This window comes from Euprymna scolopes, chromosome 19 (genome assembly GCF_053919585.1).
Source record: "Euprymna scolopes isolate OS-2025 chromosome 19, ASM5391958v1, whole genome shotgun sequence".
Classification (NCBI taxonomy): domain Eukaryota; kingdom Metazoa; phylum Mollusca; class Cephalopoda; order Sepiida; family Sepiolidae; genus Euprymna; species Euprymna scolopes.
In genome coordinates, this window is record NC_136500.1 from 15692663 (window position 1) to 15710871 (window position 18209).

General features: G+C 31.9%; 1 protein-coding gene across 1 annotated transcript in view; it reads right to left on the minus strand.

Annotated features, from left to right (window-relative positions):
- Nucleotides 1–10973: 10973 nt before the first annotated feature.
- The window catches only part of LOC145303443 (peroxisomal membrane protein 4-like), an 82363-nt gene continuing 75127 nt past the window's right edge, over nucleotides 10974–18209 (minus strand). The window contains exon 4 of the mRNA XM_080144773.1: nucleotides 10974–12151. Within this exon, the coding sequence (XP_080000899.1) occupies nucleotides 11903–12151 (249 nt within the window). The 3' untranslated portion in view covers nucleotides 10974–11902. The remainder of the gene's footprint in view (nucleotides 12152–18209) is intronic.

Here is an 18209-nt window from a genome sequence, read left to right on the forward strand (position 1 = left end):
CATGCAAAAATTTAAATATGATCTGAACAAACGTCTCACTGCTCAACTCTCTAGACAAGATGTCCCTGTAAGTATAGGCCCTAATTCACAATAGACCCTTACATCTTTTTCATGGTTTACATGAGAGCTAAACCTGATTAGACAATTTGTTCCAAAACTATATTTATTCTATTGTTTTGTTTGGGGGGGTTATTTTTATTTGTTATTTATTTTTAAGGGGAAGGGTCTTTAGACTTACTATTTTTATTTCAGTAACTAACCATGGATCACTGAAACATATTTAAGTTTTACTTACAATGAAAAATAAAACTATTACAATATTGACGAGATTGGAAAAACATCGGGTAAGTTTATAAATTGACTCTCGTCTCCAATCAAATGTTTTTATTTTGTCTAGGTTGTTAGTGTTGCTTTTTTTGTTTGTTTCTGTTTGTATTAGTTGTTTTTTATTTTTTTATTGGGTTTAGTTTTTTTGTTTTACTTTTTGTTTTTGTTTGTTTTTGTTGTTATTTTTGTTTGTTTTATCTGATGCTTTTATGGGGTTTTCAGGTGCACTGAGAAGTGTTTTTATTTGTTATTATTATTATTACTATTATTATTTCGAAATTATAATTACGTATTCGTTTAAAATATACTTGACTCAATTAATGTTCCAGTAATTCATGTTTTTATTACGTATTCCTACGTTATTTAATGTGTTTTGATTTATCAAAAACTTTCGGAAAACGTCAATAAATTTCACGATTGTCGTCCCTTGTCGAGAAAACTGAAAACAAAAATTTTCCAGAAGACTTAAAATACAGAAGTGTCAAAAAAGATCTCTTGACTTTATTCACTTTTTTTTTTTTTTTTTTTTTTTTTTTTTTTCCACATCAGACAATTTAATTTTCTTGTTAACATTCACCGATTTTACGAGTACGATCTGCTAAATAAACAAAATGGATCATCAGTTGCCTGCCTCGACCGAATATTTGACTCGGATTCTCATTCCTATTGACCGCTTAGCCAATAATTCCTTCCCTCTTTCCCTATCTATAATAGACATGTCATCAGTCCACAAAAAGTCATCAGAAGTTTGGTCTTGTTTTCTTTGAAAACAACGCGACATTTAGTAATTTTTCGGGGTTCTTGCCCCCACCTTATACTCCTCACCATCACCGGAAAACAAGATGCCATGAATATGGCAGCGATTTTCAGCCCATTTTTATTTTATACACGTTCTTTGTTGTAAACGTCATTTTAACGACTACACCGCAGAGAAAAAAGGTTTCATGTTTTTTTTTATTGTTTCTTTCTTTAATATAAATATGAAATAAGATACTTTTCATATAAATTTAAGGTAATCTTTTTTAAAATGCCTTATTATTGCATAAAACCATTAGATTTAATGTTTTTGTTAAGAAACAGTAAGTTATAGAAAGCTGAATCGTATACGTGAAACGCAGCAAAAAAGGTCTCGTCGTATTGGAAATTTAGCACGCTCGACATAAACAAATTGAATAATTGACGTCAATGGATTTTGTAATATATAAGATAACTTATTACGTCTTTTATTAACTTTACGTGTTAGATTTGCAGCATGTGGCATATTATGAACACAATTATCTCGATTTGTTTATAGCGATATAAAGGAGAAAATAACAATGATAAATTCTTGAACAAGTGAACTATCCGAGATACAACCATTTTACTGGTTTCCATTTATGATATTTGAATTATTTTTTATGTGCGTTTTAGAAATGTAGTATTTTTTCTGTGTGTCGCGTTCATTCTTTATCTCTATTCTAAAATGTGGGAGATCATCAAATCCCAAAAGAAAGTCGATGTTTTAGGGAGATCGACATAGCAAAATTTAACCACATACATACCATGTAATCTATAATCAACGAGGAAATAAATCCAAAACGAGGTTTTGTTGTCCTCGTCGTCGACAACAACAATAATAATTATTATTATACTTATAATTTATAATAAATATTATTAGTCCAATGACGCATGCGCACATCCATGCAAAGTAAAACAAAAATTATTTAAAGGTAGTGCATGCGTAAATACACTAATCGATATGAATAAGTTTATTGGTGTTTTTAATGGCAAAGTGCAGTCAAAGTTTGCGATATCGATCTCCCAAAACGCTGATAATTGTCTTCTTTTGTGATATATCTGATCTCGGTGCTGGTAGGAACATGACGACATGCCACATTTTAGAATGGATATAAAGAAATGTAGCGATGCGCCAGAAACATTAAAATGGATGGATAAAGAATTTTCATTTATGCATACATTTGTCATATCTACCCACACAAATTCTGTCGAAGTAAGAAGTAAAACGGTACCTCTTCGCGCGGACATAGTTCAGGACTATACCACGTGACAGGGTGCCCACTTTTTATCCAATCAACGCTCAAATAAACATTTTTTTTTATTCTTTTTCTGGGAACCGGTCAAAGCGTATATAAGGACACTCCGCGCGAAACCCCAATCAGTTGAGTTCAGCTTAGTTCAGGACGCAGCACCACGAATGAACAACTCGCTCCGTCTCATGACGTAAAATCGCTAACATTGATTTCGCGCGCCATGCACCTAAAGCCTCGAAATCGCACTGGATTAATTCCCCCCAAAAATAACATACAGACATGTATGGAGTAAAATTATCATATTACTCTTATAAAAAAATTTTTTTTCCTTTTGTTAAAAAAGAAGAAACACTGTTCTCTAATGAAAAATATGATTGCCTCAGTCTGAGAAGGATTTCTCTTTCCCCTTTTTTTGCTACAGTTCTTTACTCCAGTCCTATCTATTTAAGAAAAAAATATATAAAGTCATCGTGACTATGCATAGTTCGAAAATACTAACATTTATTTCCAGGACACTCTTTACAAGAACATCTCGTTAAACATTGAACGATATAATCTTTTCCTCACATTTTGAATCGGCACACGCATATCAAAATACAACAGCACAAAAATGATTTGATTTATTTTTATTGTTAAATAAAACCATATCATGAACTTTTAAATTCGTTTGACTATTATGCAGATTTCTGACATTTTCATTTTTATTTATTTATTTATTTTTACGGTGAGGTGTGAGCGATTTTGAACCGTGTTCACGTCGCTGATACGACGTTGGCATAGATGGACATCGGCCATTCCTCGTTACCACACATACACATCGTAATATTGGTGACACCCGCCGTTAAAATGATCCCTTAACGGAAAGAACGTAAATCCCCCACCTATAAGAAAGATGGTTGTGCACTGTGCAGTATCATGGAATTTAGAAAAAAAAATACATTTCAGGTGAAAACACTATTCCATGCTTACTTATCATGTCGAAATAAGTATACATTCAAATAATTACGAAAATGATTCAGTAGAAAAAAAATTACAAGTAAAAATTGAATTTATCAAATTAACGCATTTTAGTGTATGTGAAAGATTTGTGCAACCAATTCTATATGACAATCTAACTTATTTCCCTTGATTTCCTTAAAATTCTCTATTGAAAATATAGAAAATGTTGGATCGTTAGTGTCTATATTTTTTTGTAACAAATATATCTAGTACATTTATTTTTTTTTTTTTTGCAATTTTTTTGCAATTTTTGGAATTTATACTAATTTCAACATGACGCGTAAGTATATGATAATGTTTTTAACTGAAATGCATTTGTTCAAAATTCTATTATACTTTACAAAACACCAAAAAATACATTTCTAAAACACACATTAAAAAATAATTTAATGATCGTTAATAGCAAGTTTAGATGATAACCATTATTAACATCATCATCTATATGTGTCTTGTTCATATGTCCTTTAGTTTGTTTCCCTAGCAACCATAGCAAGAGTGATACCAATTGACATACAAACTTGTCTCAAGTAAATTTGCTGTTCTGCATCTGTAAGCAATTTTAAGTTTCATATTTGCAAGATTTTATTATTACCTATTATTATTTTGAGTAATAATGTGCAGCTTAGCAGGCCACTCGGCATTGCTTGGTCGTAAAGTGCGCTTGTATATGTTCTGATTAATGCAGATTTCGTATTTATTATTATATTAGACTCAATATGTAGTAATGATTTAAAAAGTTGTTAAAAGGGAAAAAAGAAAAAAAAGACTCATGTGCCACCACCAAGAATCGAAACCAAAATGTTTAGCTTATGATTTACTTTTTCCTTTGACATTAATGCCTGAGCTATGGAGACATGTTTGCTGCAAGGCTAAAAATTAAAAGATGAACCAATAACTATTACGTTATGCATGCATATTCGTAATGCCACCGTTCGACCTTCAGTTGGCAAATTCCATTTTTTTAATTTTCACACTTTGCACCGATTTTCCCTGGCTAAAACCTACATATAAAGTTTTGCATTAGTTTGAATGCCCTATATATTAAGTTTCATGTCTGTAGACCAAAAACTGACAGAGAAGTTTGGTAGGCACAATTTTTTATACAAATATATATACGTATACATTTCAAGCAAAATCAATTTTTATTTGCAGCCGCGAAGGACGTCTTATAGCAGTGAAGTTATGAATTTTGTAATTTTTCTTTTCTAGATGCAAGTGCTAATATTATATTTATTTGAGTTTTTAATCTTTATTTTTATTTCATTGTTTTATTGTGTAAATGGTTTTCTCGTGGAAAGATGTGCCATTTCTATCTGGCAATTTCATTTGGAATATATATTGTTTTATTTTATTTATTTATTTTTTATTTTATTTTTTTTTATAATAGATTTTTCTTGTCCATAAATGTTTATATTTTCCAAGTTGATAGCATAACAGATTTGGCAATTGTTTTCATTTTCAGTTGGTGAGAGGGAAATCTTTCACCTAACCCCCTCTTAAACATGCCAAATGGACTTTTATTAAGTACAATATTTAATTTTTTTTTTTTTAAATGGAGAGTAGACAATGCATTGTGGATGTGTTATCGGCAGCTCCCGTTACTCGTGCTTCTCTTTATTTGTCATCCAGTCCTCATTTTTTAATGAGTGATTTTTCTGACCAAGGGAGAAGAAAAGACTCTTTTCTAGGTTGGCAGTATTTTGCGTGAACAGCCGGCAAGGATGTCGGAAATTTTCTGTTTCTATGTCTATCCTTGTAGCCATGTCACTAGTAAGGGTGCTGGAGGTAAACGTTTTATCTGGGCTGATGTTATCCGCCTGATAGTCAGGGACCTGAACCTTGGATTAATCACTAAGGAGGCTGTCCTATCAGCAGGTGCAAAGTACTGGGGCTGCTGTATTGCTATTTGGTGAATGGATTCTGGACTATGCAGTAGCTTATGGTGGGGCCTCTCGGTGCCATATTAGTGGGTAATTGTTACGGCTTTACCTTTTCATGTGCTACAAAAAAAAAAAAATATTTCTTCATTTCTATTTCTCTCTTACTTTCCCTCTCTGCCCTGCTTCAGGCATGTCTGTCGACCTAGTCCACAAATCCCAAAACTCCATCATGAAAAGTCTCAATAAAAAACACGATTAAACCTGAATCTCCAACTTCTAACGTAGACTCCCACTACCATGTCTCCTTCTCGAACATCAGGGGTCTACGTTCTAACCTTCCAGAGGTTGAAACCCAATTACAGGAGACTAAACCAGACATATTATTTCTAAGTGAAACTGGCATTGGACAGACCATTTCCATAGATGAGTTCGTAATTAAAGGATACTCTAATTTAACTTCTAAATCTGACCCCCAAGATCGCCATGGGCATGGAATATGTGCCTATATAAAAGATGGCTTTCCATGTGGTAGGGACATCTCCAGAGAAGATCCTAACTTACCCTATATGTGCTTCCGGGTTGCACTAGCTCAAACTACTGTATTTATATTTGCTCTCTATCACCCCCACAACAGCGGAGTTATTATCTTTTAAAAGCATATCTGAGAAAATTGACCACGCCCCATCTGCTTATCCTTCAGCTAATATTCATGTCTGTGGAGACTTCAATGTTCACAATGTGGAATGGTTAACTCACTCAAATAAGACCGACGATGAGGGAGGTTCTGTCATGATTTCTCCATTGCTTATGACCTCACTAAGATTGTTTACGAACCCACCCGTGTCCCGATACTGACGGCCAGTATGCAAGTCTCCTAGACCGCTTTCTCACAACTTGCCCTGAACTGTGTTCAGCTTCTGTTCTGTCTCCACTTGGATCTTCCAACCACTCAGTTGTATCAGTTAAGATAAAAATGAAATGTAATAAGTCCCCAGATGTACCTGTCCATCGTACAGTATATCGATACTCTATGGCTGACTGGGATAGCTTCCGTACATTTATACCAGATCTACCTCAGCATTCTATGTTTAAAAAGGATGTGTCCTCTATAGTATCAGACCTGACAGAATTGTTAATTGTAGGTATACACCGTTTCATACCCTTAAAAAAATTCCAGGAAAAACCTAACAGTCAGCCATGATTCTCTTCGGAATGTACTGCTGCCATTGCGCACAGAAATCACTTTTTCCATTGCTTCCAACGTAATAGATGTACTGAGACTAAAGCCGCTTTCAGGACTGCCAGCAATCACTGTAAAAAAGCAATAAAGAACGCAAGAGAGTTGTATGCTCAGTCCGTCAAGTCCAAAGTAGCTGAGCAGCGGCTTGGTTTCCACCAGTTTTGTCAAATAGCAAACAGAATCCTGAACAGAAGCATGTGCTCTATCCCAACTCTCATAAATGGACCTGAAGTAATCTCGTCAGCATCAGACAAGGCCAAACTCTTTGCAGCTAATTCTAACCTTTGCGACCAAGCCTGCCAACCTCCAATATTTCCTCCTGTATCAGAAAACATGCTATGTGATATACAAATATTTGTAGCTAATCAAAAACCTTGATTCCAGTAAAGCAACCCACCCTGACGGTATTCCAATTATAGTACTCAAAAGACTTCAACCAGAACTAGCGCCCATCTTTACAAAACTGTTTAAACGTTGTCTTAAGGAGAACTGCTTCCCGTCACCCTGGAAAATCTCATCAGTATGCCCTGTATTTAAGAATTCAGGTGATTGCTCATCTCCCTCACAGTACAGGCCAATAAGCCTCCTATGCGTCATGAGTAAGTTGCTGGAATATGTGTTAAATAGAGAAGTAATCAACCATCTTAGCAAAAATAACCTTCTTAGTGACACGCAATATGATTTCCGTTCTGCTAGATCTACAGATGTGCTTATAGTTATATCTCATAGGATTAGCGAATCTCTATACGGAGGCTACCTTTCTAGGGCAATTGCTCTTGACATATCAAAGGTCTTTGATACAGTATGGCATAAAGGTTTTCTTCACAAGATCTCCAGCTACGGTATAGCTGGAAATGTCTTCTCAATTATTAAATCATTTCTCTCTGATAAGTTCATAAGAGTAGTCGTTCATGGGCAGAAATCAGAAGCTCTTAGTATTAATGCTGGAGACCCTCAGGGGTCCATCCTGGGCCCAACTCTCTTCCTGATCTATATTAATGATCTTCCAAATCACATCCTTACATCATTCGTAGACATCTATGCTGATGACACTACTATCTATGGTAGCACATCTAAGACCGTAAACGACCAAGTTCTCTCTGATTCTCTCTCCTCTGATCTTGAGCAAGTGGTACAATGGGGAAAGTGGTGGCTTGTTACTTTTAATGCATCTAAAACCAAGCTTTTCTCTTTACATCATTAACGCTCTGATCCTCATCTGGCATCAATTGAAATGAATGGCTCTTGTCTTGGGGAGGCCTCATGTTTTGACAAGATTCTTGGCTTGACCTTTACTCCTAATCTTAAATGGAACACATCAAGGCCGCTGGAAAAATTGTGGGATCCTTCTATTGATCCAGTAGATATCTCACTGCTGATGCAATTCTCTATCTATAGCCAGGTAAGTCCAAGGATGGAGTACTGTTGCCATATATGGGCAGGAGCTGCTAGAAAGGACTTATCCTGTCTTGATAGAGTTCAAAATAGACTTCGTAGCCTTGTAGGGGATGTCCTTTTCTCTTCTCTGCAACCTCTGTCTCACAGAAGAGATGTTACGAGTTTGTCTCTGCTTTATCGTTATTTTCATGGCAAGTGCTCAGCTGAGCTCCATTCTCTGGTCCCCCCCCCACTCGCCAAACTTTCACAAGAAACACTCGTCTAGCAGAAAGCACTATCACTAATTTCCCCCACTTTTTATCTGTGCCTAAACCTAAACATAGATTCCATGAGCAAAACTTCTTTCTTAGAACTGCACGCCTGTGGAATTGTCTTCCGTTTTACTGCTTTCCAGCTGACTACAAATTGGTTGTCTTCAAGTCTAACGTAAAAAAGTTCTTGATGAGCCGTTCCATATAAGTTAACAAATTTACCAAATCTCCATTGCTAACGGTTACTATATTGTGCAATTTCTGCTGTAGGCTCTTTAACCCTTATCCTCGAGTGGCCTCTTGGTTTTGATAAGTGGTGATTCCTATGTAAAAAAAAAAAAAAAAAATAGAGACCAGGAAAATGGTTGCACACACACCTAGAATAGCTAAAAACAAATCTAGAAGTGTTCACAAAAAGACAATTTTGACAAAATTTCAATTTCTGATTTTTTCCAAGTGTGATCTATGGAACTTAGTAACTGTAATCACTATGCAAATGATCTGATGAGTAGTTCGAGTCATCAACATTTCCATGGCATAACATTAGGAATACTTCAGATAATATGGAAGTTAGGTCCAGATAAGACTTTGGTCCAGCCTTATGTTGTCAGGCTGAGATATACAGTCTCAAGATTGACTTATGTTTTGGTTTTAAATATTTATGGAAAAAATTACATAATTGAAGTTTTACTGCGATGAGACTAAAATCAACAGTAGGTTCTCTACAGAGCAAGATAGATTACAATGTATTTTGGACCAAGTCACTGCAGAGAGGCATCTAAAGCTTTCTTCTAACAAATGACGATGGGTCTCCTAACTAGGGCAGGCAACCAATTGTTTTGATTGAAAAATGGGCAACTTCAACAATTTCAATGACAATAAAAATATGGGAGTATGAAACATTCATTGACCATCATTCAATCCTGGGCAACGTCAGGTCTCCCTGATATTATATGTATGTATATATATATATATATATATATATATATATAGAGAGAGAGAGAGAGAGAGAGAGAGAGAGAGAGAGAGACAGACAGACAGAGAGACAGACAGACAGAAAGACAGACAGACAGATTATTTTTTGTTTATGAAGTCGAAGTTCAAAACAAGCTTTCATACGTTTAGCTAAAACAATAAAAAATATAAATAAAAACATGGCAGCTTTTGAAAATTGCAAATATGCATACATTTTTCTTATTTTATTTCTGAAGATATTTTTACTGTAAAATTTCAATTCTGCATTAGGATGAAACAGGTGTAAAATTAAAATAAGGTTAATTGACACTTTTCTTGGTCTGATCGGAATTTGAAACATATATAGTGAAAATCTTGTATCAATAAAACAAAAAGTGAACAAGTGTCCAATTGTAAGATCAGAGCATGATATATATTTTATCTATATACTATACAACCATAATTTCATCGTATGATAGTTGAGTTTCCTAAATTGACCCTCAACTAATCAGAAGACCAAAAGGGGCAGGTCAAATCAGTCATCAGTCATAGATGAAAAAGCACAGAGGACAAAGGTAGGCACTCTTCAACAAAAGAGGCTCAAAAGTACACATCTAATCGTCATCTTAAAGATATTTCTGTACAATGGTGTATTTGTATATTTTGAGTCTCATTTTAAGATTTCTTAATTGATATTAGAGCTAATATTAGTATTTCCATATATATATATTAGACAGTGTCATGTTATTTTGCTGATTTTGACTCCTAAATGCCATCATGCTGTGATTATACTTACATTTGAAATTACTTTCTGTTGCCTTATGTATACATGATTTGTTTATTGCTGATGTTATCATTTACTATTACTTTTTATATGACATCAGCTGTTAAACATTTGTTCATTAGTTGGGAGTTATTTTATTTTCTACAATAACATAAGTTGGTATCATTATTGATATTAATAGTATTCGTATTACTGTTGTTATTATGAATAATCGTCATTATGTTTCTTTACTATTTGTTGCATGTTATCCATACAATAATAACTAAGTTTAATGTTATTCATAAGGATCATTTTTAGTTTATTGTTTTCCAGAAAATGTTTATTATTCAAAACAATATTTTTCCAAATTTGTGTATTTTTACCTCTTGGTTATAAGACAGGTTGATTCAAATCGTATTTTGTTTGTTTTCTATTATTTTTTTTCCTTTAATTATTTTTGTTAAATTTTAACTTATCATAATATCCACTATTTTTTAAATTTGTTTTATATTGTTTTCTGGTCGTTAAATATATTTATATTGTAACATGTATTTTTATATATCATTATGCGTCGATTAGATCTACATTTGAAATTATTTTCTGTGGTCCCCACACATATATATTTGTTCATTGTTGATGTTATTATTTACTGCTGCTTTGTATACGGCACAAGAAATAAATATTTATTCATTAGTGAGCAGTTTGTTTTTATGCTACAATTACATTAGTTTGTATCATTTTTTGACATTAATAGCATTAGTATTACTGTTGTTATTGTTAATTTTTTTTTAATGTTTTGTTTATTATTCATTGCATGTTATCCATGCAACAATAGCTAAGTTTAAAGTTATTCACATTGATCAGTTTTAGCTAATTGTTTTTCCGAAAATGTTTATTTACTATTCAAAATAATATTTTTCCCATGTGTATTTCTATATGTCATGTGGTGATGACTATACCTACACTGTAAATCATTTTCTGTAGTCCTTATATATAGTTTGCTCATTGTTGGAGTTATTATTTATTATTATTTTGTGTATGACATAAGCTATTAAATATTTGTTCATTAGTGGCCAATTAGTTTATACTTTACAATTACACAAGTTGGTATTATTATTATTATTATTATTATTACGAATAGCATCAGCACCAATGTTATTGTTACTATTGTTATTTTTATTTTGTTTCTTATTGATTGCATGTTATGTACGCAATAATAACAAAGTTTACTGTTATTCCTACTGCTCGTACTTATGAGTTAAGATGAAAACACACATAATCTAAAAATCAATGTTTCGCCCAAATGCAGTGTGGGCTTTTTCAAGAGAAAAAAAAACTAAAAATGGCATCTTCCCTCCTTACATAGATTGAAATTTATTATACACTAATTACTATTTACTATATTGATTACCTCAAATTACAGATATTGGTTTTAGCAATTTGTAAGAATAACAGTAAACTGTTATTTTGCTACTTTTAGCTTTTTTTCTCTTGAAAAGGCTCACACAACAGGTGGGTGAAATATTGAGTTTTAGGTTTCTATTTCTCCATTTTAACTCATACCATCAGATTGTTTTTGTTATCGGTTGTTTTGTCATTGATAGTTATAGAAGTAATATCGAAAAATATATTGAGAATTATTTTCTCCCTGTAAATAAGTTTGTTTTCATCACTTATGCTGAGCACAAATGGCATTAATAAGCATATCATGTATTCATACTATTTGAATTGTTCAGACTATTCTTCTCATCATGGGGTGTTATTCTTACAACATTACACTCTTCTAAAGGTTAATGGTTCAATCTTCAGTGTCAGTGACACTTAAAATATAAGTGTGAATTACTTAGAACTTCTATCCAGTTATGGCTAAAGGAACAAGAGCATGCTACTCCCATGAATTAAATAAAGAGTTCCATGCAAATTCAAAAGTTTGACACGATACACCTGATAAAGGTCAGAGGTTGCAACGTTATTCGAATAACATTCAAGATGAGAACATTAGTCTGAACAATCCAAATAACATGAACTATCAATCCTCATCTCAAAAATTCAGAAACATGTCATTTATTGTAAATAAGAAAGTCTCGGAACGAATTCCAATTGTTGCTGTCATCGTACAAATATGTCATTGATGATTTCATTGAGGTCTGCAGAATTTCTCGTTCGTATTCAAAAAGCAGCAAGGCAACACCCCAAACAAAAGCTGCAAACATGGGAAATGGGGCTGTCTTGGGTTTCGGCACATAACCTTTCTTCACACTCAGTTGAGCCAAGCCATAGACAATTCGAGACAGCAAATAAAGATTAACCTGTTAAAAAAGACAAGAAAAAAGTTTAATGTTTTCAGATTGTTTCACTTTGAATTGAATTAAAGATGATAATAAAAATACTGCTCTAGTAGACAGGCATTGCATTTCTCAGAACTGTTCAAAAAAGAAATATTTTAGATATATATTATATACACACACACACATTATTTTTTATTCCACCCAAACGGATGAGAAGGGATTGCAAATTGCATTGCTATGATGACTTGAAAGTTTTATCCCTCTGTTGCAGATATTAACAGTGTGAGACTTTAAGAAAGCAACGCCTGTCATGGATGTGGGTCAGGAACAGAGATGCATCATTGAATTCCTGGCAAAAGTACATTGAGAATGGTGATGACTATGTGGAAAAATAAATTCTGGAGCACAAAAGGTAAATCGTTTTAATGGTACCACAACTATCTTCATAGTTCTTCAACTTTTTGAATTAAAAAAATAAAAATAGAAACGACCCTCATATATATATATATATATATATATATATATATATGACTGGTAGATTACATTACAATAACCAAAAGATAGAATCAGTCCACAAAAATAATTTTGTTCATTTTTATTTTTCATATTTTTTTATTTGTTTTATTTATTTAGACAAATACATATATTTTCTTTTTTACTCTCTTCATCAACAGGTAGATAAAATATGCTGTAAAGCTGGAAACATAACTTATATATATATATATATATATATATAGAGAGAGAGAGAGAGAGAGAGAGAGAGAGAGAGAGAGTGTTTGTTTGGTCAAAGGGAAAATTATTCCCAACTCACATTTAGGTAAAAATGCGCTTCCATATAAATAATTTAATTCATTCAATAAGTATCACTAACAAAAACAAACAAACAGCTCCGTAAAAATTAGTAGTCCTGCAAGACAGCTCAGTGGAAGAGGCTTTCGATTTCAAATCTCGCTAGATTCAGCCACTCTGATGAGTCGTAGACAATGAAATATGTGTCAGTGGATAATTATATTTTAAAAATAATATATATATATATATATATTGAGCATATTGAGAAGTGATACACGAATTACCATTAGCGTATAAAGCGATGCTCTTTGTGTAAACAAATCGAACTTAGGTATTTCGGACGATCTCAAAACATTGTTAATTCACGACTCGTACAGCAGCCGCCGATTAGCGTAATGGTTAGGAGCCTTGACTGTCGTACAGGCGGTCAGGTTTCAATCCTAGCTTAAGGTAGTTGCCTGTCTAGCCGCACTGATGAGCTGTGAAACAGCGAAACAGTACTGTATGTGGATGACTATATATATATATATATATATATATATTTTCAAGACACACACACACAAAACATCAAGAATCATTATATATATATATATATATATATATATATATATATATATATATATATTGGAGAGTACAGAATTCTGGTTTTATTATCTTCCTTTTCATCTTCTCCAATCTCCGAATAGTTTTCTTTGTGTTTTTTTTTCAAAATTGTATAAGTTGGATCCATAGCGAGTGCTTTCAACAGAGATACCTCTATCATCTTCATAATACTAACTACATAGGCTATAATACAAACACATTGTCGCAAAGATTAACTCTCCACCTCTCTGACTCTAGTTCGATATTGCAACATTTGGGAAAACATGGCTGCCATCATTCGGAATTCCAAAAAATCATGGTAAAAAAACACTAAAGTTTTGCAAGGCTAGAAAAATGTTAATAGATTAAAAATACTCGAAGCATTGTATATTAAAACAAAAAAACCTCAGATCAATAATATCAATTACAAATACAGTCAAAATATTTTAAAATGCTTAGGATAGTAGATTTTAAATTTTAAATATATATATAATAAATTAGTATATTATAAAAAAAAAAGTCTGGCCACCAAATTCATAATAAGCCACCACGTGATCATGATAAAACTATGTATGTATATAATTAAGAAAAGGAAAAAACATAATTTCTACAACACAAGATGTCTGAAGATGATAGAGGTATATCTGTCGAAAGAGCTCGCTATGGATCCAACTTATACAATTTTGAAAAAACCACAAAGAAAACTATTCGAAGATTGAAGAAGATGAAAGGGAAGATAATAAAACAGAAGAATTCCGTGCTCCTCAATAACATTTGTTTGAACAAGAAGATGCTGCCTAAATATACACAATATATATATGTGTGTGTGTGTCTTGCAAATTTATATATATTGCAATTAAGCTACATATTTTTATATATATAAAAACATAAACTAACACATACCATGCAATACCTTGACGAAAACTCACGAGGATTAAATGTGGAAAATTCTGTATAGCTTAATTGCCATATATATTTTGAAAACTTTCTGCCTAGCTCTACTTATGTATTAAGCACTGTCAACGTAAATATTAAAAATAGATACATAAAATAGTATGTGTGTGTGTAAAGAGGGAAATATAATTGTTTGGTTGTGTAGTCAAAGTTCAACTAAGGCAAACTTCCATACAATTTCAAATTATAATGATTCTTAGTTGACGTTTTAAAATTGTTACTTATCAGTTTCATAATTTACTGAACGAAGAGAGAAAATGAATTTCAAATATCAATTGTGTTTGTTTATTTTGCAGATTATTTAGGCAATTCTCATCTTATATAATTTGGATTATTCAGACTACTGTTCTCGTCTTGAATGTTATTTGCAAAAAATGTCAGGAATCTGCACAGAATTTCAAATGAAAACTTTTTTATTCATGGCAACAGCCATGACCGGATAGAAGTCTTAAGTAATTTCCAATTGTATTCTGAATATCGTCCAAACTGAGGATTGAACCTTCAATGTCCACAAGAATGTCACTTACAACTGAATTTTATCTAATACTTTACACCTTATGCTACGAATCTTTGTGAACAATTCCAGGATGAATTTCAGGAGCCTTCAACCTACTTGTCAGTACAGATGTTGGGAATATTAATCGGAATTGGGGGTATCAGAATCGGGGGGGGGGGGATTTGAACCTCATTTTTGATTCCAAACCGATTCTTTTATTTTTCCTGGAAATTATAAAGAAATAAACAGATGCTTTTATTTATCAGAAGAATATTTATTTATAACATAAAAGTAAGGGACAAGGAACCAGGATTTCTGGATCCAATTTAATTATTTTATTGATAAATTATGGCAAACAAAGTAAATAATCAAGAGTTCACTTACTTTTATTGCCTTAGGAAACCTTTTGAAATGCTCAACTTATTTTAGCACTTAGGTGATAAGAGTCAATTACCCCTCAGAATTCACAGTCAAATTAAAAGGGTAAAACTGCTCCTGACAAGTTTTATTTTTAATTTTTCTGGCGCTGACCTGGTCTTGTGTTATCTGGAATGGTCATCTTTGAAATAATCCTGTTTTATTACATTTATGTACTTTTTTTTGCCACAAATGGAAATCACATATAACAATCTCATAAGTTAATCTAAACTTGGGATAAAATAAATAAAATATTAATGTTTTGAAATTTATCAAATTATAAAAAGAAATTATATATGCATTAAAAGGTGCCTACTCGTCCACGGAAAACTCAACTCGGAAAACTTGTCTATTTTTGCTAGGAAGAAAAACTTGTCTATTATTGGATAATATCGATTGAAAACAAATTTTATAATGATTCTTGAAAGACATATTGTTTTTAAAAGAGACTTTTATTTTATTTTAAAGATATTTTTACTTGTTTACTGTTGTTTTAAAAAAGATAAAATCGATTTTTCTAAGTGTTCGTTTTCTACCTAGCTTTGTGAGTTTTTAGTGATTTAAGTTATTTTAAAGTGTTTATTCGGTTAAAAAAATAAGTAGTGTCAAGTGTTACTTTAGAACAAAAAATAATATCTGATAAAAAAAGAATTACAGATTACTTTACGTTAAATTTATATTAGAACCGTATCTTCCATTCTAAATACAAAAAGATTGCTTTTCTTTCCGTCAAGTTTTTTTACGGATTTTACACGTAATCACCTATAAAAGTAATATTTCATTTTGAAATGGGGAGTTTGCTGAGTGTGTTAATCTACAAATTTGTCATTATTATTAGTAGTAGTATTAGTAGTAGTAGTAGTAGTAGTAGTATTTGCATCTCGTTTTTGTTTTTGTGTTTTTTACAGCAAAGCAAATCAATTTAATAATCTACCAAATTTTTATACTTAAAATAAAACCATAACTTCATTCATAGAGAGAAGGCACAGAATAGTTAAGGAAGCCCATGCCCTACTCATGTTAAAAATGGTTTTCTAAATAGTAACATTTTTATTTAGAAATTCGTTCATAACAATGGGAGGGGACGTTGTTAAATATTTTGTTCCTACATCGTTTTCTCATTTTGCCTATCAATCGTCGATTATTTTCAACTGTTTATGAAAACTTTCAAGAAGCATGTTATACACTAACGACGAAGTGATGATGCAAGTTGGCTTTGTTTAAAAATCAAAATAAATCTTTTGTTGTCATACAATTTTCAATAAATTACAAGGAAAGCATTTAGGAAAAAATATACATGAAATTACCCAGGGGTTTATGTAATAATTTAAAAATTTACAAAAAAAACAAATCTCTAATTGAATATTTATAAATTTGCAAAGAATCAGAATCGGAATCGTATTAGAATCGGAAATTTAGAACGGAATTGGTAATTGTATCGGAATCGGGAAAAATTTTGGAATCGTCCCATCACTAGTTACAATAGAAAAATGTGAGCATGAAAAGTAATATGGTTAAGCTTAAACATAGAAAAGATAAGAACAAGATATTCTAGTAAAAAATATAAATGTATAACTTAAAATATTGCAACATTAAGAATTGATTATATAATGTTCAATTGAATTTTTTTTTTAAATAATTCCTTATGCTGCAATATATATATATATATATATATATATATATATAAAATGTAAATGTTGGTTCGTTCTAAAATAATAAAACCCTATTTCTACGTTACCAATTTATTTGAAATTTTCAGACAACCCATCTTTAGAGTTGAGGTATGTTTTTATGTTATTGAAAGAAATTTACCTCGCAAATTATTAAAATATTAAATAAAATAAATATATTTTTTTTAACCGTTACTGCGAATCTGTTCTGTTGTAAAACTGAACTTCCGGTTCGATTCATTTCATAGTCACGAATTGACGAAAGATTTCATTTTCTGTTAACTCGATAAGTAAAAAAAACAAAAAAACTTACTCATGCAGAGAGTGATCCGTGCTGAAATAATAATGTTATTATTTAAAAAGCCATTCTTAACATGGGGAAGGGAGGGTGTTTTGTACCTATTCTGTACTTTAACCTTACAATTGAATAAAAACATATCATGAAACTTTAATTAAACGTGGAAAACGATTTTTAAAAAATAGCGCGGATCACTCTCTGCATTAGCACACAAAAAAATAAATAAATAAATAAAATAATAATCCCATATTTTAAAAATTTAAATTCATTTATGTACTTACCAATTTTTTTAAATTCCTTTAATGTTAAGGTTTTTCACTCATGAAACATTACGTTTTAATTGTTTAGTTTATTTTCACGGCATTGTTTACATAAAAAAGTTTGTTTTAACTTTTTCTAAACTGTTTCATTTTTACGACATGCCTCAACGTATTATAAACACCCTAACCTCCAACGTATTATAAACACCCTAACCATGTTAAAAAACTAAACAAAAAAAAACGCCCTTCCATAAACCTCGAAAGCTGTTCTTAACATGGGGAAGTTATGGTGTTTATAATATGCTGGGGCAAGTCGTAAAATTAACGTTATTATTTAAAAAGCCATTCTTTAGATGGGGAGGGGAGGGTGTTTTGTACCTATTCTGTACTTTAACCTTGCAATTGATTAAAAAAAAAAAAAACACGATTTAAAAAATAGCGCGGGTCACTCTCTGCATTAGCACCGAAAAATGTTACTAAACATTTATTAATAATTTCTCACTTTTACAAACATTTGATTTTAAATTTCTTTTTAAATGACAACTTTTATCGACTTTTTTTTTAAATATCCCCCCCCCCAATGGTGTTTATTCCGAAATCCGTTGTTAACATG